Genomic DNA, 17,501 nt, shown 5'->3' with positions numbered 1-17,501 from the left:
CCTATTGCAGCCGAGGCAGAGGTCTGCCTGCATTGTCTGGTCCAGTGGTCCCCAGCCCCTTGCTGCTCTTGAGTACCTGAGATGTGACTAGCAAACTGAAATGAGTTCTGAGTGTAAGAAGAAATGACAGTAGATAGCCTAGTGTGGAGGTACGTGCCTGGAATTCAGCATGTACCAGCATTCAGGACACTGAGGCAGAAGGACTGTGAGTTCAAAGTTAGCCTGGGCTACATAAGTAATCCTGTCTCTAAGCCCCAAGAGCTTAAGATATAGCTCAGTGGTAGAGTGCTTATCTAACATACACAAGACGTCATCCTTAGCACTGCAGAGAGGGTCAGAAAGAAAGAAACGGCAAAAGACACTGGATTATAAAACTTAATTCATATAAAGGCTGTACAAGCCCCTGGTAGTTTTTAGTCTGGTCCTGGGTTAAGACGTTTCTCCAGATAAATGGGGCCCCAGCACATCTGTGCAGTCAGCTCTGCCTCTTTTACCCGCTGTGGCTCACATGGTATTTCTGTGGCTGGTGCTGCACTCATGCCCCCTCCCTGACCCCTCACTGTAGTCAGGCTTTTCGTGGCTCCTCCAGGTAAGTTTAGGAGCCTGGGAAGGAACGCAGAGACCAGCCTCACGGGAAGACTGTCTCTGCTGGCCAGGGATCTGGGAAATCCAAATTTATTTATTGAATGTATACTGACATATGTCACTCATGGACACTTCCCTGTGTTAGGCATCAACATCAAACCTCAGCCGACTGCCAGAATTAAACTCAGATGCTTTTTTCTTTGGCAACAATATGCATGTGTTTCTGTGCTCTGCTTATGTGCTTGAAACCCTTGGAGGCCCAAAGGAGGGCATGAGATCCCCGGCGCTGGAGTCCTGGGTGGTTGTGAGCTACATCATGTGGGTGCTGGGAAACAATCTGGGCTCTTTGCAGGAGCAATGGGTACTCTTGACAGTCAAGCCGTCTCTCCAGCCCAACTAGCAGCTTCTTAAAATCCTTTTTTAGGGGGATTTGTAGAGATGGGTCAACCGTCAAGAGTGCTCTCAGAGGACTCCAATTTGTTTCCCAGCACCTCACATGGGGTGACTCACAACCTGGTGTAACTGTAGTTCCTGGGCCTCTGATACTGACACCCTCTTTTGGCCTTCCTGGATGCATATGTATGTGTGCTTGCATGTGCGCGCGCACACACACACACACACACACACACACACACACACACAATACATTTAATTCTGCTTGCTTGGTGGTGGTGGTAGTAGTTGTTTTTTAGAGACAGGGTCTCATGTAGCCCAGGCTTGCCTTAAATGCCCTCTAACAGAGGATGACCTTGACCTTCTGATGCTTCTGCTTCACCTCCAAAGTAAAGTGCTGGGATCTCAGGTATGGCCACCACCTTTCTGCTTCTTACATAGGTTCATACGCCGTCTCTTAAAAACTTTGGAAGACGTCTGGCTAGTGATGGCGCCTGTAGTCCTAGCACTCAAGGCTGAGGCAGAATCTAGGTTAGCCTGGGCTAACATATTAAGACTTGTCTCAAAATAAACAAGATCATGTGGCCTGCCTGACCCCAGGGACGTCGGCTTTGCATCCACTGTAGTCATTTTCCCGAACAACACGTTAGAGTCAAGTAAGGAAAATCACGAATGGGCCCTACTCAAACGTTCCCGGTATAACATCCAAGGGTGCTCTCCTTACCTGAGTATATCAGCTAGCAGATTTAGCTCAAATAGTTTACTTGAAAGCAGTACAGATCAGGGTGTGTTTTGCTTTTGTTCTGAAGCAGGTTCTGCAGTGTTGCTCAGGCTGACCCAGGCTTTTGTTTTCTTGCAAATTATTTGGTCATTATTTTTTCCTTTCCTTTAAAATCTCCGCTAGGATGTTTTCCTTTGGTTCTGAGACCATGAAAGAGGGAGGACAGACTTTGTCCGCCACTGTTGGCTCCTGGGGAATGACTCTTATCTGAAATTGGGAAGGAAGCTTTGAAGTTTGCTCCATAGAATTCTGCCTGGAGACTTCTGTAGGAGGAGAAAGCTGGTGACATTTGCACTCATTCTTTCCATTTGAATCAAGTCCCTCGGCTGCGCGATCTAATTCTTGAGCTCTTCGCCCTCAGGAGTTCTAACTATGGTGCAGCTCATGTGAGTCTGGAAAATTCCAGCGTCTTGTAGAGTTATGCCAAGTACACAGTAAGCCAGGCATGGTAATCCCAGTACTCAGAAGGATTGTGGGTCTGGGCTAGCACAGCAAGCCAGGCGTAGTAACCCCAGTACTCAGGAGGACCGTGGGTCTGGGCTAGCTTGGACTATATGGTGAAACTGTCTCTATTTTAGAAAAGAAGAAGAGGAAAAGGAAAAGAGAGAGAGATAAGGAAAGAAAAGGGAAAAATGAAGAGGAAAAGTATGTGTTACTATGTGTGGTCCCCCTTCCACAGCCACACTTTTCTTTAAAACAGTTTTCCAGTTGTTTATTATGTGGAGGGGAGTGTTAACTGCCAGTTACAGGTTTAAAGGCAGGAGAAATCTTGAGCATGGCGGGTAGCAGCTGAGAAATACGGAAGACAACCAGAGTAGACAGAGTGAGTGGCTGAAGAAAGGCTTTTGGGGGTGAGGAAACACACACGTAGAGCAGGCACACAGAGAAAAAGACCCTCTGCTAAGCAGAGTGGGCCTCAGGAGGCCGAAGCCCAGGCCCTCCTTTAGGCCTTGGCATTTAAAGCTTTTGAAGGGTCTTCCTGTGCTGATTTAGGGCTGGTCAGTTTGAAGAAGGCTGTACAACTGTGTAAACACATCCCCTGAACACACTGAACTAGTCCACCAGTAGGGATCCTGCCGGCAGGAGAAGCCCTCAAGGCTTTTGACAGGAAGGTGAGGAAGAAACCCTAGAAGGTCACTATCCTTGTTACCCAGTTAGGCCCCTCCCCCTGTCTGTCTGCTGAGGAGGCTAACTCCAGCCCCATACTCTACAAGCATATGTGCAGCTTCAGGAGGCAGTTTTCTCCTTCCTCCTTGCAAGTCCCAGGGATTGAACTCAGGGCATCTTGCTTGGCAGCAAGCACCCTTTCCCACTGAGCCCTCTCACTGGACCTCTCTCCCTTCTTAATCCAGCAGGTGTTTAAGGAAGCCATTCACTCTGAGTGGCTAAGGCATGCTGTGTCCTACACGGGAGACATCCCTGCACTTGGCTGTTTGTGGTTCTTGCCTCACCTCTCAGCAGCCCCATCTTTCGATTGTCTCCAGGACTGACTTTGGCCACGCCAGGATCAGCAGAGGCCTGGGTCAATGTGGCGGTGAAGGAGAAGTAGACTAATTGGTCTCTGTCCTTCTCCTGAAACATCTGCAAAAGTTCAGTCAGAAAATGAAATACTTAAGAAAAGTTGGAGGTGGCAACTTTGCTCTCTGTTATATGGAAGGCTCTTCTGGATTGATTTCCAAATCCTGGATTCCTTCTCCACGTCGCAGCTCCAGTGTGATCTCTGAAGTCCGTCACCCGTGCCTCTCTGCCCCGGGGCATTGCCACTGCACTTAGGGAAAACCTGTGAGCTCACTCTGTGCCCGCCTGGCCTGCTGAGGAGGCTTCCTGGGCTCTGACTGGTGTCAGGGTTTTGTGTTCGCTGTTTCTTCTTTCTAGAATGCGTTGCTCTCCTCTCTAAGCATGGCAGCTTCGCTCTGTCATGGCAGGAGGGTAGTATAGGGGGGTGTAGCTCAGATACCACCTGTGCAGAAACTGTCCTTGCTCTCTTTCCTCCCCCAGCCTCCATATGCCTTGTCCACTCCACTGCCGTTCCCCCCATCTTTCTGGGTTCTGATTACCTGGTATCCTATTGCTTTACCTGGCTACTGTTTCCTGTGTATGTGTCTCCACCACTGGTGTGCTTCCGGAGGGTAGGGTCTGCCCTCTGCCCTGTTGACAGCTTAACATTGTTTGTTGTTGGCTCCACGGCCTTTCTGGTGAGCAAATGAAGTATAGGAATCTATTATTTAGTACTGTTTAGTTTTCTATGCTATGTTAAAGTCTTGTGTAACATGGTCCATTTCTTAATTCTCTTTTGACCTGGAAGTTGTCTATCATTGTATGAGATTGCTCTGTGTGTACATGTATGTTTTTATATATGTGTGTATATGTGTGCTTGTGTGCATGTGTGTCTCTTTATGTATGTGTGTATTTGTATGTTTGTGTGTGTCTCATGTATGTGTATACTTGTATGTATGTATATGTGTATGTATGCATATATATGCTTGCATGTGTATGTTTGTATGTATCTGTCTCTGTATGTGTATGTTTGTATGTTTGTGTCTATGTATGTGTACATGTGTATACATGTATGTTTGTGTGTATTTTGTGTGTATGTGTATATTTGTAGTATGTATGTATGCATGTCTCTGTGTATGTATGTGTCTATATGTGTGTGTGTGTGTCTATGTGTTTTTTGTATGAGCTGTAAGATTTCAACTTTTTGTTTTTGTGTTAGGATCTTGCTATGTGATCATCCTGCCTTTGCCCCGACTCCTTAGGAAATGTGTGCCATGTCCAGAACTCTGAGTAAACTTGTGTTATTGATGGCAAAGACTGTTTATCACGATTAGGATTGACTGTGTAGCCAGACAAGGTTAAGGAAGGTAATGGCTGGCAGGCAGCTGGTGACAGGGCCAGGGACCGATTCCAGCATTGTCACCCCATCAGGGAACAGGGGAGGACAAGTCCCTCCTCTTAAGATCTTTCACGGGAATTGTGCTTTTGTTGTGATCTGGGGCCCACACTCAGTCACGTGATCATACCTGCAAGAATGGCTGAGTGGCCAGCCCGGAAGTCAGGGAGAGCTCTATTATTAAAGAGAAAAAAAATAGATACTGGAATAAGCTGGCAGTGTGACCCCGGACACCAGAGTGTCCACCCTGTATTGGCAGCCTGGCCTGGCCTTGACTTACCTTCAGGTCTGACTTCTAACATTTAGGGTAAAAAAGCATTGTTCACATTTCCCAATATGAGACCAGGTGCCAGGTGGATCCATGATCCTTCAGCTGTTGCCACAGTGACCGCTGTGCACATCAAGGACCTCTGGTTCATCAGTGTGTGGTGGCTAAGAATAAGGAGCCACGCTGCCCTGCCTTATATTCATGCTCTCATAGGCTTGCTGTGTGTCCTGAGCAAGTCACTGAGCTTCTCTGTGCCTCCCACTCCGGAAGTGGATGGAGCTGTACTGTGTGGATCAGCGGGCTAGCTAACGTCTCAACGGCTGGCCCTTGCAGAGCATGTGTGTACAGTGCTGTCATTTCCGTCACTGGTTCCTAGTGAAGACAAGGAGGGACTCCAGCTCCTCACCCTCTGCCCCTGGCCTGTGGCAGCTCAAAAGATCCAGGAACAGGCCAGCTGTGGTGCCTACACCTTTCACCCCAGGGCTTGGAGGCAGGCAGATTTCTGTGAGCTCCAAGCCAGCCCGGTGACATTGTGAGACCCTGTCTCCAACAAAACAACCAAAACAACCCAGGGTTTGGGGACCAACACAGATGGTTTTGCATTGCAGATCACTTTTCCCCAGAGAACGTGAACGACACGGCCAAGGAAACATGCCTGAATTGGTTTTTCAAGATTGCTTCCATCCGGGAACTCATTCCGAGATTGTATCCTTTTCTTGTCCTGTTTTAATGGCGGGCGGGAAGAGTGGTGCTATCAGCAGCAGCTGGGGGACAGGCCGCCCAGAAGTTCCCGGTGACACCTGGTCCTGTCGTGGTCAGTCACTACACTGGAGAGGGCCTTGCTTGGGATCCCTCTCAATCTTGATAGTTTTCTTGTTTGTTACTTTGAATACGATGCATGAGTCAGGCTTTTGTTCTTTTGAGCAACATTCCCATGTTAAGAAGTCTCATTTTTTTAAAAAAAGATTTATTTTGTTTTTAACTGTGTGACAGTTGTGTTTCTATACCCTCGGAGGCCAGAGGCATTGGTTCCCTTGGAGCTGAGTTTACAGGTGGTTGTGAGTCACCCTGGTGGTGCAGGTCCTTCGGCTTGGTGGCAGCCCGATGAGCCGTCTCGAGGGTCCAGGTCCTGCTCTTCTTTACCAGTACCCCAGTACTGAAGCATGGGGACATTGACCTACACACACTGTATCTTAGTTATCTAAGGTCTATGTTCCCCATGGGGCTTTGATTGGAAGGCTTAAAACTCACTTTAAATCTCACCAGAGCCAGGAGCCAACAGGCAACATTTCCCCAAACTTAAACAAGCGCGGAGCTTGGAGGACCCTGTAGAGAACTCGGCAGCTGCCTATCAGTTCTCTCCATGGCCATGGGCCATGATGTCCTTCTCCTGCCTAACTTACTGGTCTTTGTTTCCTTCTGGAGTAGCCTTTGTCTGGCAGGGAACAGGCCATCCTGGACCATGTCTTCCTTAACGGAACGTTTCTGTAGTTACGTGGAAGCATCCATCCTGAAGTGTAACAAATTCCTCTCCAAAACGTAAGAGCCTTCTTCATCTGGGGCTGTAGGATTTCTGTTGAAAGACACAAGCCCACGATAACGGTGTGACAGTAGCAATTGCCATTGACTTTGTGGCGTGTGATCCTGTGCTGATTACCCATGTGTTTTCCCACTTATCATATGGAAACTTAATCAAGTGGAGATGGCATTTTAGTCCCTATATGATGAACAGAGAGGGAAAGTCAGGCGCGGGGGTGGGGCAGTGTGTAGCCTGCAGGAGGTCAGTTCCCTGGGATCTGGCCATGGGTCTCCAGTAAGTTATTTAGACCCTGAGCCTCAATCCCCTTTGCTGAGCACGGACCTACTGAGAAGCGTGGGCCCTGACTACCCACAGCACTGGGTGCCTGCACCTTGCTCTGTAGGCTGCCACTGTTGGCGATGATGGTAAAGATCACGGTGGAAGCCGGAGCCTTTGCCTCTGGGGCTGAGGCAGCGTGCAAATGGGATTCTGAGCTATTTGCATACCTTGAGGAAGCCAGTGGCATTTAAAGTCATGCCTGGCACCTGTGCCACAAGCTCCTAAGGGCAGCCAGGGACTTCCCACAGAGAACTGTTTAATTTGGAGCTATGGGTGACTGGCATGGTTCATGGGTGCTGAAGAAATAGTTATTTTTGCCTGCCCACTTGGGCGAGGATCGTGTCTAAGAGGGAAGACCTGTGTCACAGGAATGAATTTTAGGTCACATTGATGGGGTTTGAGGTGGCCGTTTGCTGCCAGCCTGAGGTGGTAGGAAGAGGTGGGACACAGGCCACTGAACCAGGACCAAACAGTGATCCGTATAGACCTATATAGAACAGTGCTTCTCAATCTCTTCATGCTGCGACCCTTTAATAAGTTCCTCATGTTGTGGTGACCCCCCAACCATAAAAATATTTTTGTTGCTACTGCGTAATTCTAATTTTGCTGCGGTTATGAATCATAAGGTAATTATCTGATATGCAGTATATCTGATATGTGACCTCTGTGAAAGGGTCATTTGACCCCCAAAGGGGTTATAACCCACAGATTGAGAACCACTGATATAAAAGATCAGAAGGCTGGCAACTGATGGAAAGTCATGTGAGAGATAAAACTTAAAATTCATAAAGTGGGGCTTGGGTAGGCAGCTCACACCTGCCGTCCCGCCACTAGGGCAGGAGAATTGAGGCTTTGAGGCTAGTCTCCAACACACCAAAATAAATGAATTCAAATAACTCTGACCTCAGACAGGGGTGTGTGTGTGGGGGGAACATCAGTAAGTTGTCCCCACAGAGGAAAACTGGTCACACGGAACTGAAGCTTTGACCTTGCTTCTTACAGTATGTTTGTCTCCCCTACACAGAGGAGAGTGGAGGTGAAGAACAGCAGATCCTCCCACGAGGTGTAACTCTGCCCTTCTTTCTCCCACAGGGGGATTTCAGAGTGCCTGCCCCGACTGACGAGCATGATCAGAGGGATTGGGGACCCGCTCGTGTCCGTGTACGCCCGGGCCTACCTGTGTCGGGTATGCCGGCTCGCAGAGCTGACTCTGCCTCCTTAGCAGTTTCTTCTCCAGCTCCCTCTGCTCTGTTAGCTGCGGGTTGGAGGACGGGGTCCTCACAGAGAGGAGAGCTGCGGGGTGGCTTGTAAAAGTTAATTTGGAAGTAGACCAGCTTACTGCAGTTCTAATTAGGGGACGTTTAAGGTCATCTTCACCCAAGTGAACTGGTTTTCTGGATTAATTTTCTCAGTTCCAGCTGGGAAGGAGGCCCTAGGCTCTTTTTCAGTCACTTGAGACCGACTTTTCCTTGTGTTGAATTCTCTGGGTTTATTTGGTGTGTGTGTGTGTCTGTCCCTAGTTAAAGAGTTGGGCTAGGTGTGAGCTGGCGAAGGCCTGGGAGGGAGCACTGTCCCTGACATAGGTTTGGGTTGCTGTGGTGATCGGAGACAACTGGGCAAGGATAATCCTCTCCTCTTAAATTGTCTTCTCAGGTGTTAGAGAAGGAACTGATAGAAACTGATTCTGAAAATACAGACTAGCACTTGGCTAGGTCTAGATCTACAAAGTTGGGCATTTGCTTCGTCCGGGTTGGCTTCCTTTTGTATTTGCTCTTTATATATGATAGACCACAGCAGCGTCCAGCTCCCACATATCACATTTAGGGACTATTTTTAGGTTACTTGTAAAGTGCCTCTTCCCAGTAGATCCCGCTAGTCTCAAAGCTGATTCACTGGACACTACCTTGGGCCACTCACCTCCATCCCACCACTGTGGCTGTGGCATGGGAGTGTACTTAACTTATTGTGCCTTGGGCATGTGCCCACTCCTGGGAACTCATCTCCGTGGGAGTACGGTTAGGAAGGATCATCCCTAAACATAACCTAGTGGGCTGATGCAGAAGCAGAGGGAATGAGTAGGTGGGGGGTGGAGGAGCCGCCTGCAGCTCCCTGTGCTACCCCAGGGCTGGACTGGGGCCAGACAGCAGCTCCAAGAGCCAGACTGACTCCTAAACTGCTGCCTTGGCTTGATGAGAAGAGAGAGGGAAAAAAATAAGAAGAAGAACAAAAGCAGTGAGTGGGTGGGTGAGCCTGAAGTGTTTACCAGGGGAGAGGCAGAGTAGCCCCTCCTCCAGCCCTCCAGCTGTGGCCCCTACAGCTGCTCTCCACTGCCTGCCCTCTGGGCAGCCCTCTCTGTCCTCTGATGGACATCTAAGGTATCACGTGGAAGGGCAGACAACAGACTCAGAACCGTGGAGCTGGTTGTTAGCTAGGTGGCCATCCTTGGAAATACCCTGTGGCCTTTCAGCTGTTCTGGGAATTTAACCCTCTGGTGAGTCTCACACCCAAAGGGTGGTGGTTGATACCATCAGAACAGCAACCTTTTGGGAACCACTGGCCTGGTAACTGAGAGAATTCTGTTCCGGCTGGAGGAGCCCAGGCAGCAGCTTCCTGTAGGAAGTCTTGTCTTTGGTTGGCCAGTGGTTTGGAACTGAGCTTGGTGTACCTGGTTAAGACATCCAAATGCTTATTTTTAGCTGAGGTGCATATCTTCACTTATCTTTGACCCCAGCTCTCTGAGTGCCCATAGGGGAGGGTTTTTTGTTTGTTTTTGTTTTGTTTTGCTAGATTGTATTCAAAAAGCACTCTTTCTCCTCTGTCTTAAGTACCTTGCTTCAAACTTTAAAACTCACGCTGTTTTTAAAGTACTGTTTTCTGGAGCTGCTAATGATGGCTGATGGCTACTTATTTATTTATTTATTTTGAGGTAGGATCTCACTATGTAGCCTTGACTGGCCTGGAACTCCACCTGCCCCTGCCTCCGGAGGGCTGGGATTAAAGATGTAAGCCACCATGCCTGCCCTGGACGATGGCTTTAAAAAAATAATTGCTGTTATATTCCCTTAGTGTGGGAGAGCATGCCATGAGGTCAGTCTTCTCTCTGCTACTTGGGCTCCAGGATTGTACTCGGAATGTTAGTTTTGGCGGCAGGTGCTTTTGTCTACTGACAGGCCATGGCGTTTGTTAGCTTCGTGCTTGTCATATTAAAATTGTGTAAGACACATTTAAAAGTGTGTCTTTTTTCATGTTTGCCTAACAAAGAATGTGTCTGCACTGTTGTCAGCAATGACGTGGTAACTGAGTGTCTTTGGCTCCCTAAGCTTTGGGGGTTAAGGAGGATGCTGAAGTCAAACCCAGGGCCTTGTATGTACTGAGCATGGGACCACCACCCTGCCACTCCTTGCCCGTATCTTAGTCTTGCTTCATCTACTAAACATATCCATGAGTGTTGATCATCTTGTGTGTTAAAAGAGAAGATTGTTTTCGTCGTCTTGAGAGCACGGCCTCCTTCGTGCTGTATTGATTTGTTCTCTGGTGGTTTCTTCAGAAATACATTCATTGCCCTGGAGGGAACTCAAAGTTGATCCCAAATGTCATTTTTTCGTTAAAAATAGCGTCTGTGGTTTTTCTTATAAAATTAATGCATGTTTATTGAGCGGGAAAATAGATAAGCAGAATGATGTAGGCTTTTCCTCTAAATGTGTATGTGTATGCATGCGTGTGTATTTGTGTGTGTGTGTGTGTGTGCACGCGCGCATGTGTGCGTGCTGTGGTGCTGGGAATTGAATACTAGGACCCTTTACATGTTCAGCTCTACTGCTGAGCCATATCCTAGCTCCTTTGTTTTCTGTTTTCAAAGTGGCGCTATAGCTAGGTGTGTGGCACACATTTGTAATTCCAGCACTTTAGAGATCGAGGCAGGAGGACTGGGTGCAAAGCCAGTCAGGGCATAAAGAGAGCCTGGGCTGAAAAGAAAAAAAGTACGATAAGGCAGGCACGTCATCTTATTTGCGCCTGGCTCTTTGCTGCTAAGATGGTTTCGCTTTGTTTGGTTGCAGATGGGGATGGAAGTGGCCCCGCACCTCAAGGAAAGCCTCAACAAGAACTTCTTTGACTTCCTGCTTACATTTAAACAGGTAGGAGAGCACCGCATAGCAGCTCATTGAACTGACTATGGTGGGAGCAGATTCACAAGACCGAGTGGGCTCATCAAGCTGAGGATCCTTGCAGCTGGCCAGATGTGCAGAGTGGCATGGGTGTCTGCAGGGGACCATGCCCTGTAGTGGATGGAGGGAGAGCTGACACACATTTATGAACAGGAAATGGCACTAGCCACTCAGCCTTACTGCCTGGCATGGGTTACTTCTGCCTGTACAACACTCCTCCAGAGCTGCTCTGCTGGGTGGCATGGGAAACTCGCTGTGTATTTTGTTTTTAAATACACAGAGGAAGCAGGCTGTTTCCATCGTATCCATCCATGCACCTCCAAGCCAGCCTGGTGTGTGTGAGTGACTCCCCTCCTTTCTGATGTCCTTTTGGTCTCCTGTAGATTCACGGAGACACAGTCCAGAACCAGCTGGTGGCCCAGGGTGTCGAGCTGTTGTCCTATCTCCCTCTGTATTCGCCCGCCATGGGTTGGATCTTTCAGTGTGTCTCCTACCATGCCCCTGAGGTAAGGCCAGTGGGGGTACTCCATGGTGTGAGACCCTGCTCAGTGTGTTGGTGTGTTCCGTAATATTTCCAGGGTCCTTTTCTGGCAGCTTCAGTAATGTCTGTGCCAGTTGCCTTTCTGGAGAACTCAGCTGTACGGGTGGTTGGTTCTATGCCCATTGCCTTTCTAGATTGTATCCTTTCCTGCAGTGGAAGGAGAGGAGCCACTCGGAGAGGCTACGTTCTTATGGCTGGAAAGTGGCGACCCGAGGGAAACCTTTGAGATCCTCCTCCAGGGTGGGGGAGTTTCTCACCTCTTCATTTACTTCCTCTGCCCCATTTGTGTCTGTCACAGTTCCGCGAGGCCTGTGTAGCAGGTGGCACTGTCCTATTTCATGCAAGGGCAAGTAGACCTTTCCTTATTGCTTGCGTAATGCTTTCTCCTTTTCCTCTCCCCCCCCCCCCACTTTTCTCTTCTGAGTGATATACTCTCAGGAATTAAGCTGGTAACAGAAATAAGATTTTTTTTTTCTTCCCGGCGGTTCTTAGAACGTGCTGACATGACTTTGGTAGATGAAGCTTTCCTGGCCTGCCTCTTGGTGGTCGAGAGAAAAAGGCAGCTTGCTGTAAACTGCCGTGTGGGGAAAGCTGTTCAGTCAGGGGCCTGTTTTCCAGCAGCAGGCAACAAAAAGAGCAGACTTCTGACTGAGCAATGCTGCTCTCATGGATTGATCTTGGAGAGATAAACGACAAGCATTTAACATGAACACATATGTTCATGTAGTTGTAATGGTGCAAAACTGGAAGTAGCTACCAGGGCTCCGACTGAATTCCTGTGTGTGCATTCACTGGAAGGGTGCAGGGTCCTTTGAAAGACTTGACCCCGTGAGTGCCTGTCTGTCCTGGCGTAAGGCCGTTCCCAGTACATAGCTGAGCAGAAGCAGTAGCTCTACTCACTGCTGTGTGGGTGGTCAGCCATGGAGTAGCCTAGTGTTGGAATAAGGGCTTTGGTGCTGGGGTGATTGGGTCTGTCCTCGACTCTGTGACCTTGTCATGGGACAGTTGGAGCCTGATGACTCGCTCCTTGTCACTGAGAATACTGTGTCTTTATCTGTGACAATCCCTGTTCTCTAGCGTGTGGCCAGACTAAACCAGGACGGTGCTTTTACTGTGGAGTGGGTATCCCACATACAGCCCTATGTTCAGTGGGGGTCTTGCTTTGTAGCCCAGGCTAACCTCAAACTCATTATCCTCCTGCCTCAGTCTCTTGATTGCTGGGATTACAGCGTACACCTTCATACCTGGATCGCTTTGAGACCATCTTAACTGAATTCCCTTTGCCTTGTGTGTGGTTTTACTTTTTGGAATCTAAAGTATGGGGGGGGGCAAAGACTTGCTATATTTTAAGTGGGGATTGTTTTAATCATTTTGTAAGCCGATTTCATGTCTAAATCGAAGGTAATTTGAAGAGCTGCTAGGTGCTGTGTGGTCTTTAGCAACCACATGCGGTCCCCTCCTGGGGGAAAATGTGCCACAAACTTGATTGTGAAAACAGAACCCCTCAGCCTTCCTCTGAATGATTCAAACACTCCTACAAGAAGGGTTAGTGTGCTGGAAATGAGAACGCTTTTTTTTTCTTATTTTAATGAAAGGCAAAATCAGATGAAGAAATGCAGGGAGGGTGTCCCAAGATGCCCTTGCGTTTATTTGAACCATCAGAAGTCTCAGAGGAGTCAGGCTGGGAATAGAACCTTCTGTGGGGAGGACCGCTCTAGGAAAGCATCCTGCAGTAGGAGAAGTGACTGGAAAATTAGGTCACCTGAATAATGATAAACTGTGTTCTTGGGGCACTTAGATGAGGGACTTGCAGTATCTTTTTTTTTTAAAAAAAAAAAGTTAATAATTTCCAAATAGTAGATGAAATGCTGTCAGTAAGGAAGGTGGAGTTGAAGGGACGGTGACAGTGTGGTGCTAAGAGCTCTTGGAGAGCTGGAACAAGGCGAGGGGAGACCAGAGAGCGTGTTGTCTCTAGCCAGTCTTCCAAACAGAATGTTGAAAAGTTGGGCCACAGCAGTTGGTCTGCACAGCTCAGGCAGCTGCGAGGGAAGGGACAGATGTTAGCTGCATCTGATGTATAAAGTTGCAAATTGTAATCGAAATCCACAGCCAGATGTGTTGGCAGGCCTGTAATCCTAGCGTTTGGGAAGTGAGGCAGGAGGATCATAGTTGAGCCTAGTCTGGGCTACATAGGAGGACCCTGTCTCAATAATAATAATAATAATAATAATAATAATAATAATAGAAATTAAAATCTAGAAAGGGTGATTATCCAGGAGGTTTTCCCCTATTATGGTTTGTAGGTGGGATTTTTCTTCCTTTCTACAGCTGAGACTGTAGTAAGTGAAAGATTGCCGCTTCATTTCAGGTACCCCAAGCTTAGGCAAGGGTAGCTGTTGTGCACAAGTGCCTGGAGAAACGATGTGTTGCTGTTTGATGAAGTGGGGGTTGGAGGAGGCCTGTGGTGATTCTCAGAGTCGTATGGTCCACGGCTGAGTTGCCCAGCAGCTTGTCGATGGTGAAGGCGGAAAGGACAGCGCAGCTCGGGCTCTCCCTGGAGGCGGACAGTAGGACCGGGTTAACCTTTCTCTAAGGGATGTGGCTCTGGGGACCATGATGAGGGTGGTCCTGGCAGAGCTCGTGTGAGCCAATGGAAACCTGAGCTGGCTTGAAGACGGGGACAGCTGGGAGGGAACCTGTGTGAATAGGTAGGCGATGTGCACGGTAAGGGTCCGGGAATACTTGAGAAGAGGAAAAAATCTGGCCAGCTGGAGTGCCCGGCATGGCCAGGGTTAGGCCAGGTTCCACCATCCTGAGAAGAGGGAGCCTGCGGGACTTTGGAAAGGCCAACAGTCTGAAGAGAGGAGTGTCCTGAGGAATGCAGATGGCAGAAACATACCAGCTTGGGTGAGGGAGGGGAGAACAGAACCTTTGGTTGCTGTGCAAAGACAGGAGGAGGGGTGGGTAAGTGTGAGTAAACATCCCGAAACTTAGAGAAAATTTAGACAAGGTGAAAGAAAGATGGCCACCCAAAATCTTGCCATCTGTCAATTGTCAATGTTCTATCTTGGGTGCTTTCATGCTGTGTGTGTGTGTGTGTGTGTGTGTGTGTGTGTGTGAGAGAGAGAGAGAGAGAGAGAGAGAGAGAGAGAGAGAGAGAGAGAGAGAGAGAGATCTTTTCCTGTAGGTGAGTCACTTTCCTATTTACTCTCTGAAGCCTTTCCCTCCCCGGCCATCAGTCATGTCTAGAGGTGTGTGGAAGGCCATGTGACCTTGTGGAGTAGGGAGCTGAGTCACAGACAACGTGAGACTGTCACACAGCTACTTCTTTGTCAAGGCCCATGACACACCATCTCTGAGGGGTTTACTCTGCTTGAATTATCCAAAGTCTTCCATGTGCTCTTATCATCCTGGTCTGACAGTTGAGGCAGCCATGACTGAGAATGTCTTACATATCACACAGCTGGAAAGAGTCGGCATGTGGTGCTGACTCCAAAGGTAGCAGGTGTCTTTCAGCTTGTCCCCTCTGGGTGCCTTCTGCTAACCGCTGCACCCGAGGTGGATGTAAGCCGTGACAGATGATGCAAGGGACTTTGTATTCCAGTGTGCTTTCTGGAGACTGCTCCTTAGACACTGAAAAACACAGGGCAGGCAGGTGACACCTGCCTGTAATCCCAATCCTTTGTATGCCAGTGTGCTCCTTGGAGACTGCTCCTTAGACACTGAAAAACACAGGGCAGGCGGGGTGACACGTGCCTGTAATCCTAATCCTTGGGAGATTGAGGCAGGAGGGTCACTTCAACTTTGAGGCCTGCCAGGGCTACATAGTGAATCTGAGGTAGAGGCCAGCCTCGTTTACATACCAAGACCCTATTTCAAAAATGGGAAAGTACAGGACCAGTGTGCTAGACTCAGTGGGTAAAGACACTTGCCATACAAACCTGTGACCTAAGTTCCATTCCCAGAACCCACATAAACGTAAAAGGAGAAACCGAATCTCTAAAGTTGTCTCCATCCTCCACACACGCCCCACAGTGTGTGCATACATGCGCTCACTCTCATAGCAATCCTAACAGAAAATGACAATAACAGCACAAATCTAGAGCAGTGGCTTAGCGGGTGAGAGTCCTGCTGTGTGAACATAAGGACCCAACGTCAAATATCTAGTGTCCAAAAGTTGCCTGGACATCCTGGTGCCTGCACATTCCCCTGTAACTCTAGTGCTGTTTGGGGTACAGAAGGGGATGGCTGAGATTTGCTGCTCACTAGTAGAACTCCAGGTTCCGTGAGAGACCCCATCCAAAAGGAACAAAGCAGAGAGCAAGAGCAGGACAACCAGTATCATCTTCCAGCCTGAGCGCGTGCATGAGCCTGCACACACACCACACACACACACACCCTCTTCATATACACAGAAGTGCAAGGTGAGGCTAACATCACAAATGTCTAATATCTAAGGTTCTGTACACAGTTATGTTCTATTTGCTTATTAGAAAAAAAATCCCAGTGAAGAGAAATAACAGGAAAAATGGAAGAAAAACACTTTACATATCCATCTGCTTGTGATGTGACTGCTCAGCCATTAAAATGATGGCCCTGTGTGCCATGGAAGCAGGGAGGGTTGTCCTTGATTCTTGAGTAGACAGGGTCATTTGCAGTCCAGCGTGAATAGGATTGTCCTGTTTCTGTAAAAAACAAAACAGACTTCTATAATAGTAACTGATATAATAGTGAATACTGATATTCACAAAGGTGAAGTTCTAGAAAGATCAACACCCAAATATTATTATGATTAGAAGAGGAGGAGTCACACATTCCTAGATGCATATTGATAAGTGTGGATGCATCTTGTAGCTAGCTATCTCTTATAGTGTTTATAAAAACAACAAAGTGTGTGGATAACGAAATGTGGGAGCAAGAATAGTACTAGGAGTATACAGAAAGTCTGACTCCCAGTGCATACCTTCTGCATTGCAGGATCTGTTGGGTGTGGATGCGATGTATACCGAGTGCTTCAGGGGGTTAGCCGGGCCACCAGTCTGTTACAACTTCAGCGCTTTGAACTGTTGGTCCTCTTGTCCTTGTGAAAGACCAGAAAAAAGATGAAATAAATAAAGTTATCCTCTTGTGAATTTGCCTGCTTGTGTAATGCTTGTCACTCTGGACACTTACAGATGTGCTTTATTTTGTATGACAGCCCCATTCATATGTTTTTCGAGACAAGGTTTCTTGGTGTAGCTTTGGAGCCTGTCCTGGAACTCACTCTGTAGACCAGGCTGGCCTTGAACTCACAGAGATCCGCCTGCCTCTGCCTCCCAAGTGCTAGGATAAAAAGCTTGTGCTATCACTGCCAGGCTCCCTCCATATCTTCTTGAAGACATTTTTGATGCTTTCTTGTGTGTGTGTTGCATTGTGTGTGATGTATATACTTGTTAGTGTAGATATATGCACGTGTGAGTAGAAGCCAGAGGTAGATGCCAGGTGTTTTCTTCAGTTGCTTTCCACCTTTATTTTAGTTATTTATTGACTTGATTTTTGAAACAAGGTTTCTCTGGATAGCCTCATTTGTCTTGGAACTCACTCTGCAGACCGGGCTGGGCTCAAACTCATAGAGATCTGCCTGTCTGCCTCCTGAGTGGGAGGATTAAAGGCGTGCTTCACTAACACCCGCCACCTTTATTCTTCTAATTACATTTTTAATTTTTTTTTTGTTATTGTATGGATTGGGGAAGGGTGTTACATGTGGAGGTCAGAGGACAGCTCTGTGGAGCGGATGCTCTGTTCCCACCTTGATACCTTGCCTGTTTTGAGTCGTGAACCCAGGTCTCCAGGTTTGTGCCATAACAGCCTTTACTTGGTGAACTGTTTTGCTAGCCTTCTACCTTTCTTTTAGAGACAAGGTCTCTCACTAAACCTAAAGTTCATTGATTAGACTGGACTGGCTGGCTGGTGAGCTTCAGGGCTCCTGTCTTCATTCCCTCTCCCCCAAATCTGATGTACAAACCGTCTTGCCTGG

The 17,501-nt window shown here is 48.0% G+C and overlaps 1 protein-coding gene across 1 annotated transcript in view; it reads left to right on the top strand.

The window, feature by feature from the left end:
- Vps35l (VPS35 endosomal protein sorting factor like) overlaps nucleotides 1-17,501 on the top strand; it is a 105,749-nt gene that overhangs the window by 25,319 nt on the left and 62,929 nt on the right. Inside the window, exons 10-14 of the mRNA XM_050143380.1 lie at nucleotides 5,529-5,625; nucleotides 6,412-6,459; nucleotides 7,871-7,964; nucleotides 10,837-10,914; nucleotides 11,328-11,450. Of these exons, the coding sequence (XP_049999337.1) occupies nucleotides 5,529-5,625; nucleotides 6,412-6,459; nucleotides 7,871-7,964; nucleotides 10,837-10,914; nucleotides 11,328-11,450 (440 nt within the window). The remainder of the gene's footprint in view (nucleotides 1-5,528; nucleotides 5,626-6,411; nucleotides 6,460-7,870; nucleotides 7,965-10,836; nucleotides 10,915-11,327; nucleotides 11,451-17,501) is intronic.

This window comes from Alexandromys fortis, unplaced genomic scaffold (assembly GCF_014885135.2).
Source record: "Alexandromys fortis isolate MF-2015 unplaced genomic scaffold, M_Fortis_MF-2015_v1.1 scaffold_45, whole genome shotgun sequence".
NCBI classification, from domain to species: Eukaryota; Metazoa; Chordata; class Mammalia; order Rodentia; family Cricetidae; genus Alexandromys; species Alexandromys fortis.
This window is presented reverse-complemented; position numbering and strand designations above follow the sequence as displayed.